Source organism: Narcine bancroftii, chromosome 1 (genome assembly GCF_036971445.1).
Source record: "Narcine bancroftii isolate sNarBan1 chromosome 1, sNarBan1.hap1, whole genome shotgun sequence".
In the NCBI taxonomy this organism is placed as follows: Eukaryota; Metazoa; Chordata; class Chondrichthyes; order Torpediniformes; family Narcinidae; genus Narcine; species Narcine bancroftii.
Genome location: NC_091469.1, coordinates 130763511 through 130781190, shown reverse-complemented (window position 1 = coordinate 130781190; position 17680 = coordinate 130763511). Strand labels below are relative to the sequence as shown.

Genomic DNA, 17680 nt, shown 5'->3' with positions numbered 1-17680 from the left:
CTCCAGGGCTTTGTGTAGAGCCAGTGAGATGGCATCTGCTGTAGACCAGTTGCTACAGTAGGCGAAATGGAATGGATTCATGTCACCGCTCACACAGTGCCGATCTGCTTCACTGGAGCACTTTATTGTAGGATAAGTACATTATGAGGCTTACATTCATGTCAGTTCAAATCATTTTGATGTGGTTGGAGAAGGATGTAAAAACTCATCCTGTGAATCTGCAGCCATTAAAAACATCACCAACCTCAGGGCATCCCCTGTAACTCCGCTGTCATCCTCCAGCTGTTGTCATTTTTGAAAAGATATAAATGATTATTTTTCCAGCAAAATCAAAGCCTATAAGTTTTTGCTGACATGCCTGTAACTTTTTACTCCCCTTGGGGCAAGACTTCCTTGTGATGGATGGGTCAACTGTAAATCCTGGGATGTGAACTAAGAAACATTCGCTATGTTTTTCCAGATGCACTGCAGAACCTAGTTGGGCAGCAGAATGCACGCCATGGGATCACTAAAGTCTTCAGTGCACTCCAGGAAGCCAGTGCCAACAAGCATCTCCTTTATGTGAGTACAGTGGGGATTGCATCCTCCAGTGTGGGTTCAGCTGTGGGTATTTATGACCAACTCAATGGGATGAAAGAGGAATGAAGCTGCCTTGGAATCGGTGTATCCCCATTGTCCTTTTGCCTGTTCCTTCCCTTTTCATGCAGTATCTTCCCCAGGATCCACCAATGAGGATGATAGATTTCCTCACCAGCTGTGCCAACAATTAAAAAAATAAGTGAAGTGTATACCGTTATTGAAAGCTGCTTTGAGTACAAGGATAGAAATGTGCTCTATTTATAGAGGGCCTTGGTGAGCATAGCCGAAAGAGATTGAAGAAAAAACAATCTGCTGGAGGAACTCAGAGGGCAAACTGCATCATTGTATGAATGTTGAATTTTCCAATTTCAGTCAATATCCTCTCTCTTTTCTTCCAATCCATGTCTGGATCCCCTCTTCCCTCCAGCCCTTTTTGCTTTCTTTTCCCCTTTCTCCTTTCTGATTCCATCCTATTTTACCCACATTTCACCAACAGGATCTCCTCCCACTTGGGTTCCATCTGGTGCAATCTCTCCTTCACCTCTTCTCCCAATAGTTTCCTCCTTCTCAACAGATTGCAGTAGTGATGGCCTTTGTTTCCACTCATTGTTCTCCTGCCTCGCCTGTAGCCCCTTTCACATTTGCCAGTGATCCAAGGAATCAAACGCCAATTGGCCTTTAAAGTGGCAAGCGTGAAAGCAAAATCAGCTCAGCGCCGGCCTCGGATGATGTCATCTCACGCCGGGGATTGCAAGCCTCGACCCCTAGTACAATCCCCGGCCTCTGCCGGCATTGAGATCAGGCAAGTGTGAAACAGGCCAAACGCCGGGACTAAACCCTTGCAAATGTGAAAGCTTTCAGTGTCCCAGTTAGGAGTGGTCTAGTGTGAAAGGCCAAATGCCCATTCCTACCCTGGGACACTCAACAGTCGATTTACAGGGATGCAAGTGTGAAAGGGGCTTGTAATTACTCAATTTTCCTCCACCTGACCCCTTTTTTACTTTCTTGCCTCTGTCCCTTTGTCTGGCAGCTGCCTGCCTAAGCCCTCCCAACACTACCTCTCGCTCTCCCCATCTGTCATCGTTCATCCTTCCTTGATCCACCAATCCCTGACTGACCCTGTCTAACCTCTTACACTCTGTCCTCATAATACTGGCTTTCTTCTCTTTATCATTCTTGATGAAGGGTTCTGACTCAAATCATCCCTCTGATGCTGCTTGACCCACTGAGTTCCCCCAGCAGTAAGCCCACCATGTCCACACCAAACAGTGGTGATAAACAAGAAAATCTGCAGTTGCTGGGGTCTAGTGCAGTTCACAAAAATGCTGGAGAAACTCAGAAGGTCACACAATATCCATAAGAAATAAAAGATGGTTGACATTTCAGGCCTGAATTCTTCATGCGCAGTGTTACAAGGAGCGTCTGCCTGATCTTCGATGCTCCGAATGAAGGGCTCAGGCCTGAAACATCAATGACCTTTTATTTCATATGGATATTGCGTGACTTGCTGAATGTCCCCAGCACTTTTGTACAATTCCACACCGACATTGCAAGGGACTTTCTTTAGCCAGAAGGGTGGTAAATCTGTGGAATTTGTTGCCACAGCCGGTTGTCAAGGCCAAGTCACTGGGTGCATTTGGGGAGAGATTGATAGGTAAGCAGCTTTGTTATGTCAAGAGAGATTAAGCAGTCTGGGAGTTTAGAAGAATGAGAGGTGATCGCTGAAATGTACTAAATGCAGCAGAACATGAAGTTGAATGACCTGAAAAACAAGGGTCACAGCCTTGATATAAAGGTTTGAGTGCTTAGGATGGAGATGTGATCCTCGCCATAGCAGAGTGAATCTAGAATTCTGTTCCTGAGAGAACTATTGGTTATATCCAACTCAGAGATCAATAGATATTTGTCTCATTAAAGGATTGGTGCACTGAGGGAAAAGGTCAGCCATGATTTAGTGATGGAGGCATGAGGTGAGTGGGCTACTTTGCTTCTACATGTTGTGATGTTATTGTCTCTTTTAAACAATAATGATAATCTTACAATGGCAGACTCCTGCTTATTTCTTCCTTTAAGATAGATTTTTTTTCAAGTAGGATGTCCATAGTATGTAGAGTGAGAACAATATGTCCTCTTGGCGCTCTTACTGGCTGAAAGGGAGAGGGAAGTTGCATTCGTAGAGATCTACACCAATTTTTACCCCTGATCTGAAATGCAGTGCTGAAGCAGACGAGCATTAAAAATGTCCAAGATGCGCCCATTTACAAAATGCTACATTTTAAAACTGTCCTCCAAACCAGTAACAATTGTCGTATCATCCAAATAAAATTAGAATGTTGTGATAACTGGATAAATATAGTGACAGCTATTGTAAAATCCTAACCTCCTGAAAGGAGAAGAGAGGAGGGGGAAATACATCAGTCACGGTAAATACATAGCAAAACACCGTCTGCTGGAGGAACTCAGTATCAGTGGGAGAAAAAGAATGGTCAATGTTTTGGGTCAGAAACCTGTTCTTCGTCTCCCACTGATGCTACTCTACCCACTGAACTCCTCCTGCAAATTGTTAATCGCTCTAGATTCAGCATCGGCATTCTCTCACGTGCTCTCACTGGCGAGGGAAGTTTCTAAGCAATGGGAACGGAGTGGAAAGGAACAAATTTCTAACTGGTTCATCCCCTCTGTACTGATTCAGTGTGCCCGTATCTTGTGCTGACAATATTGTGATGCGCTGCTGCAGCAGTAACCAGACACAAAGCTCGAGAAAGACTGTACAACAGGCTTTATTCAGTTAAAAGTCTCTGCTACAGTGGTAGCTGAACTGTTGGCTCCCGAGTGACTGGCTCAGGAGGGGCCAGCTCAGGATTATATCCCGGGCGGTTGATTGACAGCTGGCTGGTCAGAGTTAGGTCTATCCAGGTCGGCTGATTGACAGCCTGCTAGATGTGGTCTGTCCTCCGGTGATCTTCCTGCAGGTACAGAGATCGCCCCCTACAGTAGGCTAATGATGTATCGCCACAAATATAAATATTAATTTGTGGCTCAGAGGGTTGAAGTAAGAGGAATTTGCAAAATATATTTCATGATTTAAGTTACGACCCAGAAGAAGGTCATGAGGACCCAGTCAAAAAAGAAATCCCAAGCTCGATCTTTCCTTGTAGACAAACCTATGGCCGCTTAATCTGTACATTTATGTATCGTTTAAAAATGAAAAGGTGACCCTGCCTCTCCCACCCTTTCAGCCAATGAGTTCTAGTCCCGACTATGCCACAGATGAGAAATATATTTCCTAATCCCTCCTTAAGATGCATATTTACAACCAAATCATTTATCACCAGAGAAAAACCAGCTAGGAATGCAGAGCAGGCTCGACAGGCCGGATGGCCCTGTCATACTCATATTTATGTTCTATAGCAGTTCCAAGAGTTCCATTTTTACATTTCATCAATCCTGCACTTTCTCCTCATGTCTTGTCAATATTCTCGTTCTTTGCAGTTGAATCTGTTAACCTGATATCCATTTAACTGAATGCATTTTAATTGGTTATATTTGTAAAGCAGAAGATGTCAGCTACTTCATTTTCACAAATCATATCCTGTCATTTTACCCAGTCATTTAGGATCAACTCACCTGTGCCAGTTGATAAAAGGCTAAAAGCCTTGTTCTTTTATACATATGTACAGAAATTCAAATGATGTATAATATATACCATGAGTCATTAGCTTAATTCAGGTGTAAGATGTTAGTTATTTCCTATTCCTGACATATGTATTTAATGATAAAACTGGTTATGGAATTATTTAGATAAGATGTGACAAAATGTCACCAAATGAAATGTTTTTGAATATTAATGTAATGAAATGTTAATAACATGTGTGCACAGCAGAGAGCTGTGGAGATTGATCAGGTCCCCAAGGCATTTGTGGTCGATCAGGCCACAGTCACATCTCTCACTGAGCATACCAAGATTTCTGTGGACATGATGGCCTCTTGTTCGTCGTTGTTAGCATTGGAATATGATACATCTGGAAAGTGGTAGCTAATTGTGAATGGGGTGCAATAACCCCAAAATATTTGAATTTCTCTCGCCCTACAACTCTCCCAGATAATTTATATTCCTATCTTTTGACCTCTTTTTCAATCCTGCATTATAACTGCTCTGACAAGCCTTCATCTCCCTCAGCCTTAAACTTGAATTCATCCAGTGATCGTCTCAATCTTTAAACCTACCTCTTTCACCAAGCATTTTGTCAGTTTCAAGTTATTGTACAAATTATTGTAATAAACGTGCTTCCTCCATGTACTGAATTTTAACACATTGATTTTATAATTTCTTCAAATAGTTACCATAAACCCGTAAATGTTAAGAACAACATCAACAACATGTAATAGCCCCTTGATGCTCAGTCACAGAACCATTACCAATCCTCTTAGATTTCCGATTTATTGTCAAAGTACATGCGTGACATCACTTACAGTCCTGAGATTCCTTTTTCCTGAAGGAGCGGCAGAATTACCACTAATTGGTAGTGCAAAAAGTAAACTGTACACAGCGTAAACATATAAACAAATAAAAGAATTGTAAACTGATAACAAATTTGAACAAAATGACTGTGCAATACAGGGAGAGCAAAGAAAATCAATAATGTGCACAAGTAAGAGTCCCTGATTGAGTTTGTCATTGAGGAGTCTGATGGTAGAGAGGTAGCAGCTGTTCCTGAACCTGGTGGTGCCAGTCTTGTATCTCTTTGCTGATGACACCAGTGAGAACAGAACATGTGCTGAGGGGTATGGGTCTTTGATGATTGCTGCTGCTCTTCTGATGGCAACGTTCCCTGTAGATATACTCAATAGTGGGGGGGGGTTGCCTGTGATGTCGTGGGCTGTGTCCACTACCTTTCCATTCAGGTGTATTGGTGTTACCATACCAGACCGTGATGCAGCCAGTCAGAGCACTTTACACCATACCTCTGTAGAAATTTATCAGAGTTTCTGGTGTCATAACAAATCTTCACAAACTCCTGAGGAAGTAGAGGTGCTGATGTGCTTTCTCATTGATGCCATTGGTGTGTTGGGTCCAGGAAAAACTCTCCGATATGGTGACTCTCAAGAATTTAAATTTGCTCACCATCTCCACCACTGATCCCCCAATGATCACAGGATTGCATACCTCTGGCTTTCCTTTCCCGAAGTCAACAATCAGCTCCTTGGTTTTGGTGACATTGAGTGTGAGGTTGTTGTTGGTGCACCATTCAACCAAGTTTTCAATCTCCCTCCTGTATCCTTTATACAACCCTCTACTATTATATCGTCGGCAAATTTGTAGATGGTGTTATTGTCATACGGAGCCAAACAGTCATAGGTGTAAGTAGAGCTGGGGGCAAAGGATACAGCCCTGTGATGGAGTTTGTGGAGAAGTTCTTAGCAATCCTCACTGATTGTGGTTTGGAGATGAGGAAATCCATGATCCAATTACACAGTGGATTGTTAACTCCCAGGTTTTGGAGTTCGCTGATCAGATTTGAGGGGATGATGATGTTAAATGCCGAACTGTAGACGATTTTAAAAAAAACATCCTGATGTATGCATCTTTGCTGTCCAGGTGTTCCAGGGCTTTGTGTAGAGCCAGTGAGATGGCATCCACCTGTTTCTACGATAGGTGAACTGGAACGTATCCATGTCACCGCTCAGACAGGAGCTGACCTGCTTCATCACCAGCCTTTCAAAACACTTCATCACTGTTGATGTAAGTGTGACTGGTCGATAGTCATTAAGGTGGATTACATTGATTACCCTGCCCTTTAACCCCCAACCAAATCAATTTGCGGGGTTCTCCTTGACTTCAAATGTACTCAGGCTGCTTGATACTGATTACGATCAATTACTGCTAAGGGCAGGCATTATCACAACATCTCTGAAATTCAGGCCTTTTAGACCGAGGTTGTATGAAGGCTTGGAGCCAAATTCCAACTGAGCACTATTGATCAAACTGTTGGTGAGTGTGTACGATGAGCTAAGACAGTTAACATCTTCCCCATCACTTCACTTGAGTTGCTAATGGGCAGGAGCCAGCAGAAATAGATTTTTTTGCAGGATGAAACTAAATAATTCCCAATGTGATACCAACATTGTATCTGAAATCTACAGTGCAGCACTTTGGAGTTTTGAACCACATCTATTTTAATCAATCTCATTGAGCAAAATGGTTATGCCCAATATCATGGGAGCTTTTGCTCATGACAGGATTTTATCTCTACATGGTCTGTTTTGGCCATTTTATTTGTACATCATGGACAGATGCACTAACGTGAAGGAGACTGATGACAGAGATAGGTTTGCTCTTGCTGGTTCTCTCATTACCCACTTGCTGCAAGGCATAGTCAACTTTGACTCTCAGAACTCAGCTAGATTGGTCAGTGGCTGTGTGATTGCAACACATCATGATGGGCAATGAAGATTCCACATTGGAGTGCTGAATTGCTCAACATTGAGGAAGATTGGCTCAGCAGAAGCCTTTATTTCAATCTATTTTGATACGTTGACCTTAGAAGGCACACGCCCCTTCAAGTGTACAGTTTTGGGCCCCATATAAGGGATGAAATTATGTTGGAGAGAGTACAGAGATGTACCAGGATGATTCCTGGAATGCAAAGGCTAACATGAGGAATGTTTAGAGCTTTTGGGCTGTTTTCATTGTCTGCCTGTCCCGCATCAGACTTGTCAGCCACAAATGAGCCTGCAGCTGACGTGGACTTTTACCCCCTCCATAAATCTTCGTCCGCGAAGCCAAGCCAAAGAAAGAGAAGAATGAGAGGGGATCTCATAGAAACATTTTGAATGCTGAAAGGATTGGACAGAGTAGATGTGAATAAGATGTTTCCCTTGATAGGTGAATCCAGGAGAAGAGGGCACAGTCTTAGAATTAGAAGGTACCCATTTAAAACAGAGATGAGGAGAAATTCCTTTAGCCAGAGGGTCATAGATTTTTGGAATTCGTTGCCACATGCAGCTGTGGAGGCCCGATCCTTTGGGGAATTTAAGGAGGAGACTGATAGCTATCTAATTAGTCAGGGTATTAAGAAATATGGAAAAAAGGCTGGAATTTGGAACTAGATGCGAGAACAGTTTAGCTAAGGGTGCAGACTCAATGTGCTGAATGTCCTACTTCTGTTCCTTTATCTTGTGATCTTGTGAACCCAGCCTCTGCTGTCACCCACCTCTCTGGAGGGACCCTTGTCATCATGGAGGAGGTTAAATATTTAGACGTATCCCTGGGTCAGGTAACTATTTGGTTAATTTTATGGACTGCTCTCCAAATTTTGCAGTTAACTCTCTGGTCATAGTTTTTCTGCTGCCTTTTTTATTCACGATTTATTTAATGAACTGACTTTAAGTTCCCTGGCTGCTATAATAAGATTTGAGCTTGAGGGATTACACTTTCTGAAAAATGTCGAGTCTAGTAATTGAATTGCTAGGCTACCATTAGTTCATCGCAATAATGCAACTCTTTGGCTGTAGGCTATTAGAAAAATGTGCCTATTATCCAACAGCAACTGATGGGGTACGTGTCAGTCTATAAAACGTGACTATCAATCATCCAGATGTACATGCATTTGGATGTTTGCCTATCAAACTTGATAAAATAGCAATTTTTTTATAGATGTCCGTCAGGGAAGGAAGTCTGCCTCCTTTTGGGTTTGGTTTCTACATGATTCCAGTCCCATGGACCTGGTGGACTCTTATTGATCTCCTTAATTGTTCTTTCTTTGGCTTGGCTTCGCGGACGAAGATTTATGGAGGGGGTAAAAAGTCCACGTCAGCTGCAGGCTCGTTTGTGGCTGACAAGTCCGATGCGGGACAGGCAGACACGATTGCAGCGGTTGCAAGGGAAAATTGGTTGGTTGGGGTTGGGTGTTGGGTTTTTCCTCCTTTGCCTTTTGTCAGTGAGGTGGGCTCTGCGGTCTTCTTCAAAGGAGGTTGCTGCCCGCCAAACTGTGAGGCGCCAAGATGCACGGTTTGAGGCGTTATCAGCCCACTGGCGGTGGTCAATGTGGCAGGCACCAAGAGATTTCTTTAGGCAGTCCTTGTACCTTTTCTTTGGTGCACCTCTGTCACGGTGGCCAGTGGAGAGCTCGCCATATAATACGATCTTGGGAAGGCGATGGTCCTCCATTCTGGAGACGTGACCCATCCAGCGCAGCTGGATCTTCAGCAGCGTGGACTCGATGCTGTCGACCTCTGCCATCTCGAGTACTTCGACGTTAGGGGTGTAAGCGCTCCAATGGATGTTGAGGATGGAGCAGAGACAACGCTGGTGGAAGCGTTCTAGGAGCCGTAGGTGGTGCCGGTAGAGGACCCATGATTCGGAGCCGAACAGGAGTGTGGGTATGACAACGGCTCTGTATACGCTTATCTTTGTGAGGTTTTTCAGTTGGTTGTTTTTCCAGACTCTTTTGTGTAGTCTTCCAAAGGCGCTATTTGCCTTGGCGAGTCTGTTGTCTATCTCATTGTCGATCCTTGCATCTGATGAAATGGTGCAGCCGAGATAGGTAAACTGGTTGACCGTTTTGAGTTTTGTGTGCCCGATGGAGATGTGGGGGGGCTGGTAGTCATGGTGGGGAGCTGGCTGATGGAGGACCTCAGTTTTCTTCAGGCTGACTTCCAAGCCAAACATTTTGGCAGTTTCCGCAAAGCAGGACGTCAAGCGCTGAAGAGCTGGCTCTGAATGGGCAACTAAAGCGGCATCATCTGCAAAGAGTAGTTCACGGACAAGTTTCTCTTGTGTCTTGGTGTGAGCTTGCAGGCGCCTCAGATTGAAGAGACTGCCATCCGTGCGGTACCGGATGTAAACAGCGTCTTCATTGTTGGGGTCTTTCATGGCTTGGTTCAGCATCATGCTGAAGAAGATTGAAAAGAGGGTTGGTGCGAGAACACAGCCTTGCTTCAAGCCACTGTTAATGGAGAAGGGTTCAGAGAGCTCATTGCTGTATCTGACTCCGGGAGATCCAAAATGAGTGGTGGACTAGCCTCGCCAAACGAACACAGCTCAGCGCGGACATTGGCGACTTCAGGGGTTTCTACGAGGCTCTAAAGGCTGTGAACGGCCCCTCACCCCAAGTCCAAAGCCCGCTGCGCAGCTCAGACGGCAAAGTCCTCCTCAGCGACAAGATCTCCATCCTCAACCGATGGTCAGAACACTTCCAATCTCTTTTCAGTGCCAACCGCTCAGTCCAAGATTCCGCCCTGCTCCAGCTCCCTCAACAGCCCCTAAGGCTAGAGCTGGATGAGGTTCCCACCCTGGATGAGACATATAAGGCAATCGAACAACTGAAAAGTGGCAAAGCAGCAGGTATGGATGGAATCCCCCCAGAAGTCTGGAAGGCTGGCGGCAAAACTCTGCATGCCAAACTGCATGAGTTTTTCAAGCTTTGTTGGGACCAAGGTAAACTGCCTCAGGATCTTCGTGATGCCACCATCATCACCCTGTACAAAAACAAAGGCGAGAAATCAGACTGCTCAAACTACAGGGGAATCACGTTGCTCTCCATTGCAGGCAAAATCTTCGCTAGGATTCTACTAAATAGAATAATACCTAGTGTCGCCGAGAATATTCTCCCAGAATCACAGTGCGGCTTTCGCGCAAACAGAGGAACCACTGACATGGTCTTTGATCTCAGACAGCTCCAAGAAAAGTGCAGAGAACAAAACAAAGGACTCTACATCACCTTTGTTGACCTCACCAAAGCCTTCGACACCGTGAGCAGGAAAGGGCTTTGGCAAATACTAGAGCGCATCCTTAATTGTAAAACAATTAGAAATGGACACTAAATGACAGAATTACCAGCAACATCCACAACTGTGAATGGGTAAATATATTTTTTAAAAAGCTCAGGTTATTGATGACCGGCACTGTGGATCAAACTCTGGTCCAGACAGAGCCTTTCTTTGGAGTTCCTATGTGAGGTCCCTTCTGATCTGTGGTTACCTGGTCTTGGAGTCCAGTGGCAGTGGGATCTTGATTGGCAGAGATCTCACCCCCAAATGGGACTCTTCAACAGCCAGCAAATCTCTGCTGGGTACAAATGTGCTTTGTAATTAAATAGCTTTTAAATATTAAATGGCAAGATTACCGGAGGGGCGGCACAGTTAGTGGAACGGTTAGTGCAATGGTGTTACAGAACCAGGTTCAAATCAGTACCCTCTGTAAGAAGTTGTACATTCTCCCCTCGTCTGCGTGGGGTTTCTCCGGCCGCTCCAGTTTCTTCCCACCCTTCAAAATGTACGGGGATGGTTGGCTAATAGGGTATATTTGGACTGAAAGGGCCTGTTACTGTGCTGAGTGTCTAGTTCAGGGCTTCCCATACTTTTTAGCTCACAGAATCCTTTTGGGGAGCATTTGGAAATCACGGAACCCCGTAGTTACAAATCGGAAGCCAACTGGAAGTAGAATGGTATCAACTTGTGGTTGATGTGTGGTTGAGCCTAAATTAAATTAATTTTCTTAAACAGTAAGCAATCTAAGGCAGTGCTTGCAAAATCTTATTTCTTCAGAATTTGATTGTTTTAACTGAATATTAACCAAACTGCAAGTACAAATATCACCGACCATTCCCAGCTGCTCACAGGCCTCTGATGTGGGTATCCATCTCGGCCCCAGCTGCCTGCAAGTGGAGCTCCTGATACCTCCAACAGGCCCGAGCTTGCAACACTTCCATCACTTATCCCTGTCCCCGCTGACCAGGTGTTTGAGTCACCGTCAGCTCTGCTGGTGACCCCAACTGCAAACGTACTGTAGCCCTCCACGCCCCTTATCGACGCAGGTCCCAGTCACGACCAACACCATTCTGGCACCCACGCCGACTCTATCATCAGTACCCACACCAACCTCAGCAAGAAGGTTGGGAGGAGGGAGCAAGTGAGTGGAGGGTGGAGGGAGGGAGTTGAAATTTTTAAAATGTGCCTACACTCGATCCAAAGGTATCTGAGTCACATTGATTGAAAATGGTGTCTTGACATCTGCTGCTGATGTCAGACCTCAAGACATCATTTTGTTTTGTTAATGTTGAAGCAACTGTTTAGAAACACAGGTAAAAAGTAATTTAAATTAAAATGAAGTAAAAACAGATATTAACAAGTTTTATTTATTAGTACCCATTTCTTCCACGGAACCCAGTTTGAGAAATGCTGGTCTAAATTATAAAATTATTTAGATATTTTCATTATCCCTGCTGCTGTCTCGAATAAAAGAAGAACATTTACTATCCACCAGTCTTCACGTACTCACCTATGGCTGATAAGGATGCAAAAATATTTGTCAAAGCCCCAGCTATCTCCTTCCTTGCCTCTCACAAGAACCAGGGATTGATATCATCTGGTCTTGAAGATTATTCAGCCCTTGTGTGCTCGAAAATATTTGATGTCTCTTCCTTACTTCTGCCATGGTCCAGAATATCAACACATTCATTTAGGATCTAGCTCACATTCCCTGCACAACACGTGGATTACCCCTTTAGTCCCAAAGAAGGCCTGTACTTGCCTCGTTATCTGCTTGCTCCTAATATAGAATTTCTTGTCATTCTCAAGATTAAGTTTAAGGATAACATATTTAACCACACACACAAAAAAAATTACATGACTGATTATTTTTATTAGTTTAATTTGGTTTTTGTCGTGCCTCCTATTCCATGGGAGTCAGTGGGATCCACCCCAGCTCAAAAACTGAAAGCTAAATTCTTTCTCTTCAGGGAATTTCAGCAAAACTCCATGTGATGAAATGCACCCTCCATCACAGGACCTTCCCAACAGGAGGACAGGCTGATGGATCCGGCCTTCCAAATCTGCCAGTAATTACCCAAGTTATGCTTTTGATGGTGCTTGGGAAGATATCCAGAATTTTTCCTGTTTAATTCTTAACTGATGATGACATTTCCAATTAAAAACCATGAGAAAAACCATCATATTTCTCACCGTTTCCCAGCACCTCTTGGTTCCCCATGTTTATCCTGATACATGTAGATAGAGCACCCTCTCATGGAGCTTGTATCTTGGACTGTTGTTCTCATTCTTCTTTTCCATACACCTACTACCTTAAGTAATCCTTTACTAACCGCAGATGACCCATGCCATTGGTGTCTGTGGTTAGTAAGGAATTATTTAAGGTGATAGGTGAGTAGGGTGGGGGGTTCAGAACCACTGATCTAGAGAAATGCCAAAACTACAGATGCTGGAACAAGGGGGTGGAGGGACTCGGTGGGTTGGGCAGCATTTCTAGTCAGGAGCCAGCATACCATTTGCTAGAGGAACTCAGCAGGTCAAGTGCGTCAGTGGGAGAAAAAAGAGAAGTCAGTGTTGTGGCCCAGATCCAGAACCCTTCAGATCTGAGAGTGGGAAGGAGAGTCAGGTCCAGGGCCAGTAAGGGATTGGTGGACCAGGAAAGATGAAGGATGCTGCATGAATTGCTGAGTTCCTCCAGCAATTTGGTGGACTGCACTCTATTTGAATTCATGTCTACCAAATGGTACCTGAAGAGCAGGATGTGGCAAACTTTTTGTAACGTTTCTTCCCTCTCCTGTTTCAGACACTGATGGAGCTGCTGCTCATTGAATTGTGTCCAGAACTGCGAAATCATTTGGGTGAGATCAAAGTCTGCCCAAACCCATCCAACACTTCCTGAATACAGAAAAATCACAATGGGGGACCTTGTTTTTTTAATTGAAATGCAAACTGCAGACATTTTTCCAGGACAGATTGCTGGGATATATTGATGTTTGTTGTTTCTCCACACACATGACAAATGTAGCACTACGTAAAATGACTTTGTTTCAACATTACTGAACCAATGCATCAAGCTATTTTTTTTCTCCTTTCAGGCTGATATCCAGTAGTTTACTTTGAGGTCAGATGCCAGTAATTAATGTTGTGAGAAATTGAATAAATATTTTTAAGACAACTTTGAGAATTGTTTTATTTTGGTGGTGAAGGCATGTCTTGTATAAGTTGCAAGCTCCTCACAGAACAATTCTGAACATTCCCTAACTGTGACCATTGAGTAGCCTCTGTGTGCAATATGTATGTAGATCATTGTGAAGATTTTATTGTTAAATTGAGCTAGATTTTATTTTTTACCAAAGATTTCAATGGTGTAGATGATTTATAAGCAATAAATTATGAAAAATAACCCAAACTTCAGTGCAAATGTCTTTTGTATTGTGCAAGATGTATAAAATACGATTTATAACTTGGGTTTTTTATTTCCTTCAGCTCTCTGTTTGGCTCTTCAATTACATTTTCAATGGCGTTGGATACTCTTATTTTACCTGAGACTGAACTATGCAAGCTGTCGGAGAAAATGCAGAGAGAGCGAAAGCACCCTGAGGTGTTCAGTATCTCGCTGATTTTTCTCTTTTGTAAAGAAACTTTAGTGGTTTCTGTCCATTTGCAAGACTGGCTGTTAGAGGCAGGCATATGAAAAATTGAGCTCTTGGTCCTGTTCTGTTTGTTGAAAATTCAGAGCATCACATCATCCTCTTCATTGTAATGCTTTTAATTAAAAATTTCTGCAGATAGCATGTAAACCACAAATATTACAGTAAAAGTCTTAAAATCTGGACTGCTCAGGGATTGGGTCAATCTAGATTTTCCAGATTCTTGGGCAAACTTTTAAAATTCATATTTAATTTCTTTTTAGACACATTGCACGGTAATAGGCCCTTACTGCCCAATCACACTCAATTGACTTACAATCCCTGATATGTTTTGGAAGGTGGGAGGGGAAACCCCACGCAGACACAGGAAGAATGTACAAATTCTTTACAGACAGCGTGAGATTCGAACCCTGGACCCGATCGCTACACTGTAACAACGTTGCAGTAACTGTACTGCCCTAAGGAGGAATAAAGAAGAGATGAACAGGTAAATTTTGATATTTTATTCATGTCCTACTAATCAACCACATTAGACAAGCATCTGTGATTAATAGGCTTTAATCACCTTTAGATGTCAGCACAGCTTGCATGCTGCTGGCCTGGTTCCAAGGCAGGTACTGAGGGAGGGATCTGGGCATAATAGTCTTTATGAAGATATCAGAGAGGGAGGAGCATAAGCATACATTATTCATAGTGGTAGCACCACAATTCATTGGCAAATATTATCAAAACAAGCAGTTTTAGAGAAAAATAAAGTCAACACTTGACAAAAATGTCAACTTTTTTTTTCAAAAATAGCAGGTCATGCTTGAAATTATGTTTAAAAATGAGCTTGTAAAATTAAAATGCAATATAAAAATGAATATATTTGTGATAAGATCACCTGTATTAAGTGTTGTCACTGTGCATCTGTGGGGCTTATGCATGCACACAAAAACCTACTAAATTAAAAGAGTTTGAGAGTGAATTCTTGGGTGGTCCAGATTTCTGTCATTTTTGGACTTTTACTTTCAATGGATCTGTGTTAATATTAATACTAGGTTATGGTTAAGCTATATTCCTTATAAATATGTCAATTCAAGTCATCTTTATATATCATTCATACCATGCTCGCAAAGTAAAGATGAGATAGTGTTTCTCCAGGACCACATAAATATAGGTTAGAATAGAAGTTCAACATATTTAAAATATTAAGACTTATACACTAACAGTCCACGGTACCCAATCCCCAACTGTTCTGGGAATTCACGAGTATTGGCTTGAGGGAAAAAGCTCTTGGCAGAAGGTAAAACAGTTATCTTGAAGGGTAAGTGGAGTCCTTCACAATGTTTATTGCCTTTCGCCTACATCGAGTGTTTTAATAGTCTTTCATGGTAGGAAGAGAGCCCCCCCACCCAATGATCTTTTCCATTGATTTCGGTATCCTCTGCAAGGTCCTGTGGTCTGAGGAGGTACAGCTTCCAAACCAGGTGTTGATGCAGGTGCACAGGATGCTCTCGATACTCATCCTCTGCAGAATGTAGTGAAGATGCAGGGTGGGAAATGAACTTTCATCAGCCTTCATAGGAAGCCGAGGTGTTATTGGGTTTTCTTAACTATAGAGCTTGTGTTACGGGACTATATGAGGTTCTCCGCAAATTGCAATCCAAGAAACTTGAAACTCTTGATGATGACCTCAATGGACCTCAATGACCATCAATGGTCAGCGGACCGTAGTCCTCCAGGCCCTCCTGAAGTCGACAACCATCCTTTTTAACGTTCAGATACAGGTTGTTGGCTGTGCACCAGTCCATTACCAACTGCAACTTCATCTCTGCACGCTGACTCGCCATTCTTACTGATCAGGCCCACGACAGTTGTGTCGTCAGCAAACTTGATGATGAGGTTCGAGCTATCATTGGTCAGCAGAGTGAACAACAGTGGACTCAGCCCTGGGAAGCCCCGTGCTCAGTGTGATGGTCTTGGAGATGCTGTTACTGATCCAGAATACCTGAGGTCTCCCTGACAGGAAGTCAAGAGTCCAATTGCAGAGATCAGGTACTGTGGTATGATTGTGTTGCAATCAATAAATAGCATTTGAACATACGAGTCCTTGTTTTCCAGGTTGGTGAGGACTAGATGGAAGGCAGTGGCAATGGCATCATCTGTAGAGTGGTTGGGTCTACAAGTGAACTGCATGGGGTCTAGTTACAGGGGCAGCAAGAGCTTGATGTGCCCCATGAAGAGCCTCTCAAAGCACTTCATGACAATGGGCATGAGTGCAACAGGGCAGTAGTCATTGAGGTAGAACACAGGCGACTTCTGCACAGTGGCAGCTTTGAAGCACTTTGGGATATCTCAGGAGATCTTAAAGATATCAGTGAGAAGATACGCCAGGTGAGCTGCACATCCCCTGAGCACTCTGCCTGGAATGTTATCAGATCCACTAGCTTTCTGCAGGTTGACCTTGCTTAGCTCTCTCTTAACTTTGGCACATTACCTGATCGTTTGAAGGAGAGGTAGTCTTCTTCGCTGCAACATTGTTTTTCGCCTCAAAGTGTGTGTAGATGTTGTTCAGTGTGTCTTAAGTAATGTAGTAGGTTTGGAACAGGGTTACACACACACCCATACAATACATTCAGAAGTGATGTCATCTTTCAGAGTTGTGACGTCAACAAGCTAGAGGTATGAAGATCACAATTTTAAGATTCTGAGGATATATATATATATACACACACACATCCAAAGGCAGAGACATTTTGAGCCCAGAAGACTAGAAGAAGAAAAAATCAGAAGGAAAAGATTGATAATATTTTCTGGAGAAGGAGGTGCTGTTTTAAGTGGCTTTAAAGTAAGCCAAACCACTTCTGACTCTCCATTTTTGTTATTAGAAGGCAGTCTTATTGTGGACAAGAGCTCCAGCACTCTTAAGAAGCTAAGAGGAAGTTGAAGATCACCAGTGTGAAATTTCTTCCAGGGGAAATAACTCAACAAGATTTCTGAGTTTGAACAGTCTAAGGACTGAATTCATTAACAAACACTTCATTACTGCTTCAAACAACAATTTAAAAGAACCTGATGTTTCGTAATTACTTCTGAACTACAATTTAATAGATCTTCAAGTTCAACACAACTTTAAAATACTGGGCCCTAAAATTAACTTTTCAGACTCAAGTTTGAACTGAAATAGTTTGGACATATTACACACACTTACACAATTATATTCACGCCTAGTGGGGTTTAAGTTTAGAGTTAAGTGAGAACTGTTATGTGATTAATAGTTTAAATAAAAACCATTATTTTGAATTTACCACTATCTGGCAAATCTTCCATTGCTGTTCCTGTGTCTGTACTAACGGGGTCAGTTAGTTTGTAACAACTAAAGTGATATTTTACTGTTTAGATTTTGTAGCTTTTAATAGGATTCTGCTCTAATTCTGATGAATTGAGATAAATGTAATACTTATCCAAAGGAAATACACTGTCAAGGTCAATGTCATAATAAATTGATGCTGTAATTCACAGAATGCAGACTTGAATCTGTTTCACGGCACAAAATTATAATCAATATTGACATTTTCCTTTTTGTTTGTTTTTCTCTTCTCCAACCTCTCATCTCAATAAGGGCTTGAATGGCCTATGGTTAGTCTGTAGTGCATACAACGCTGCACAGATGTTCAAAGCGATTTTGCACATCCACT

The 17680-nt window shown here is 42.8% G+C and overlaps 2 protein-coding genes across 10 annotated transcripts in view; one reads left to right on the top strand and one right to left on the bottom strand.

Moving 5' to 3' along the window:
• snx25 (sorting nexin 25) overlaps positions 1 to 13759 on the top strand; it is a 367103-nt gene extending 353344 nt beyond the window's left edge. For all 4 annotated transcript variants that reach the window (XM_069939621.1, XM_069939646.1, XM_069939613.1 and 1 more), the window contains 2 exons: positions 461 to 561; positions 13154 to 13759. In XM_069939621.1, the coding sequence (XP_069795722.1) occupies positions 461 to 561; positions 13154 to 13249 (197 nt within the window). In that variant the 3' untranslated portion in view covers positions 13250 to 13759. The remainder of the gene's footprint in view (positions 1 to 460; positions 562 to 13153) is intronic.
• The window catches only part of lrp2bp (LRP2 binding protein), a 95051-nt gene that overhangs the window by 3180 nt on the left and 74191 nt on the right, over positions 1 to 17680 (bottom strand). The window lies entirely within an intron of this gene.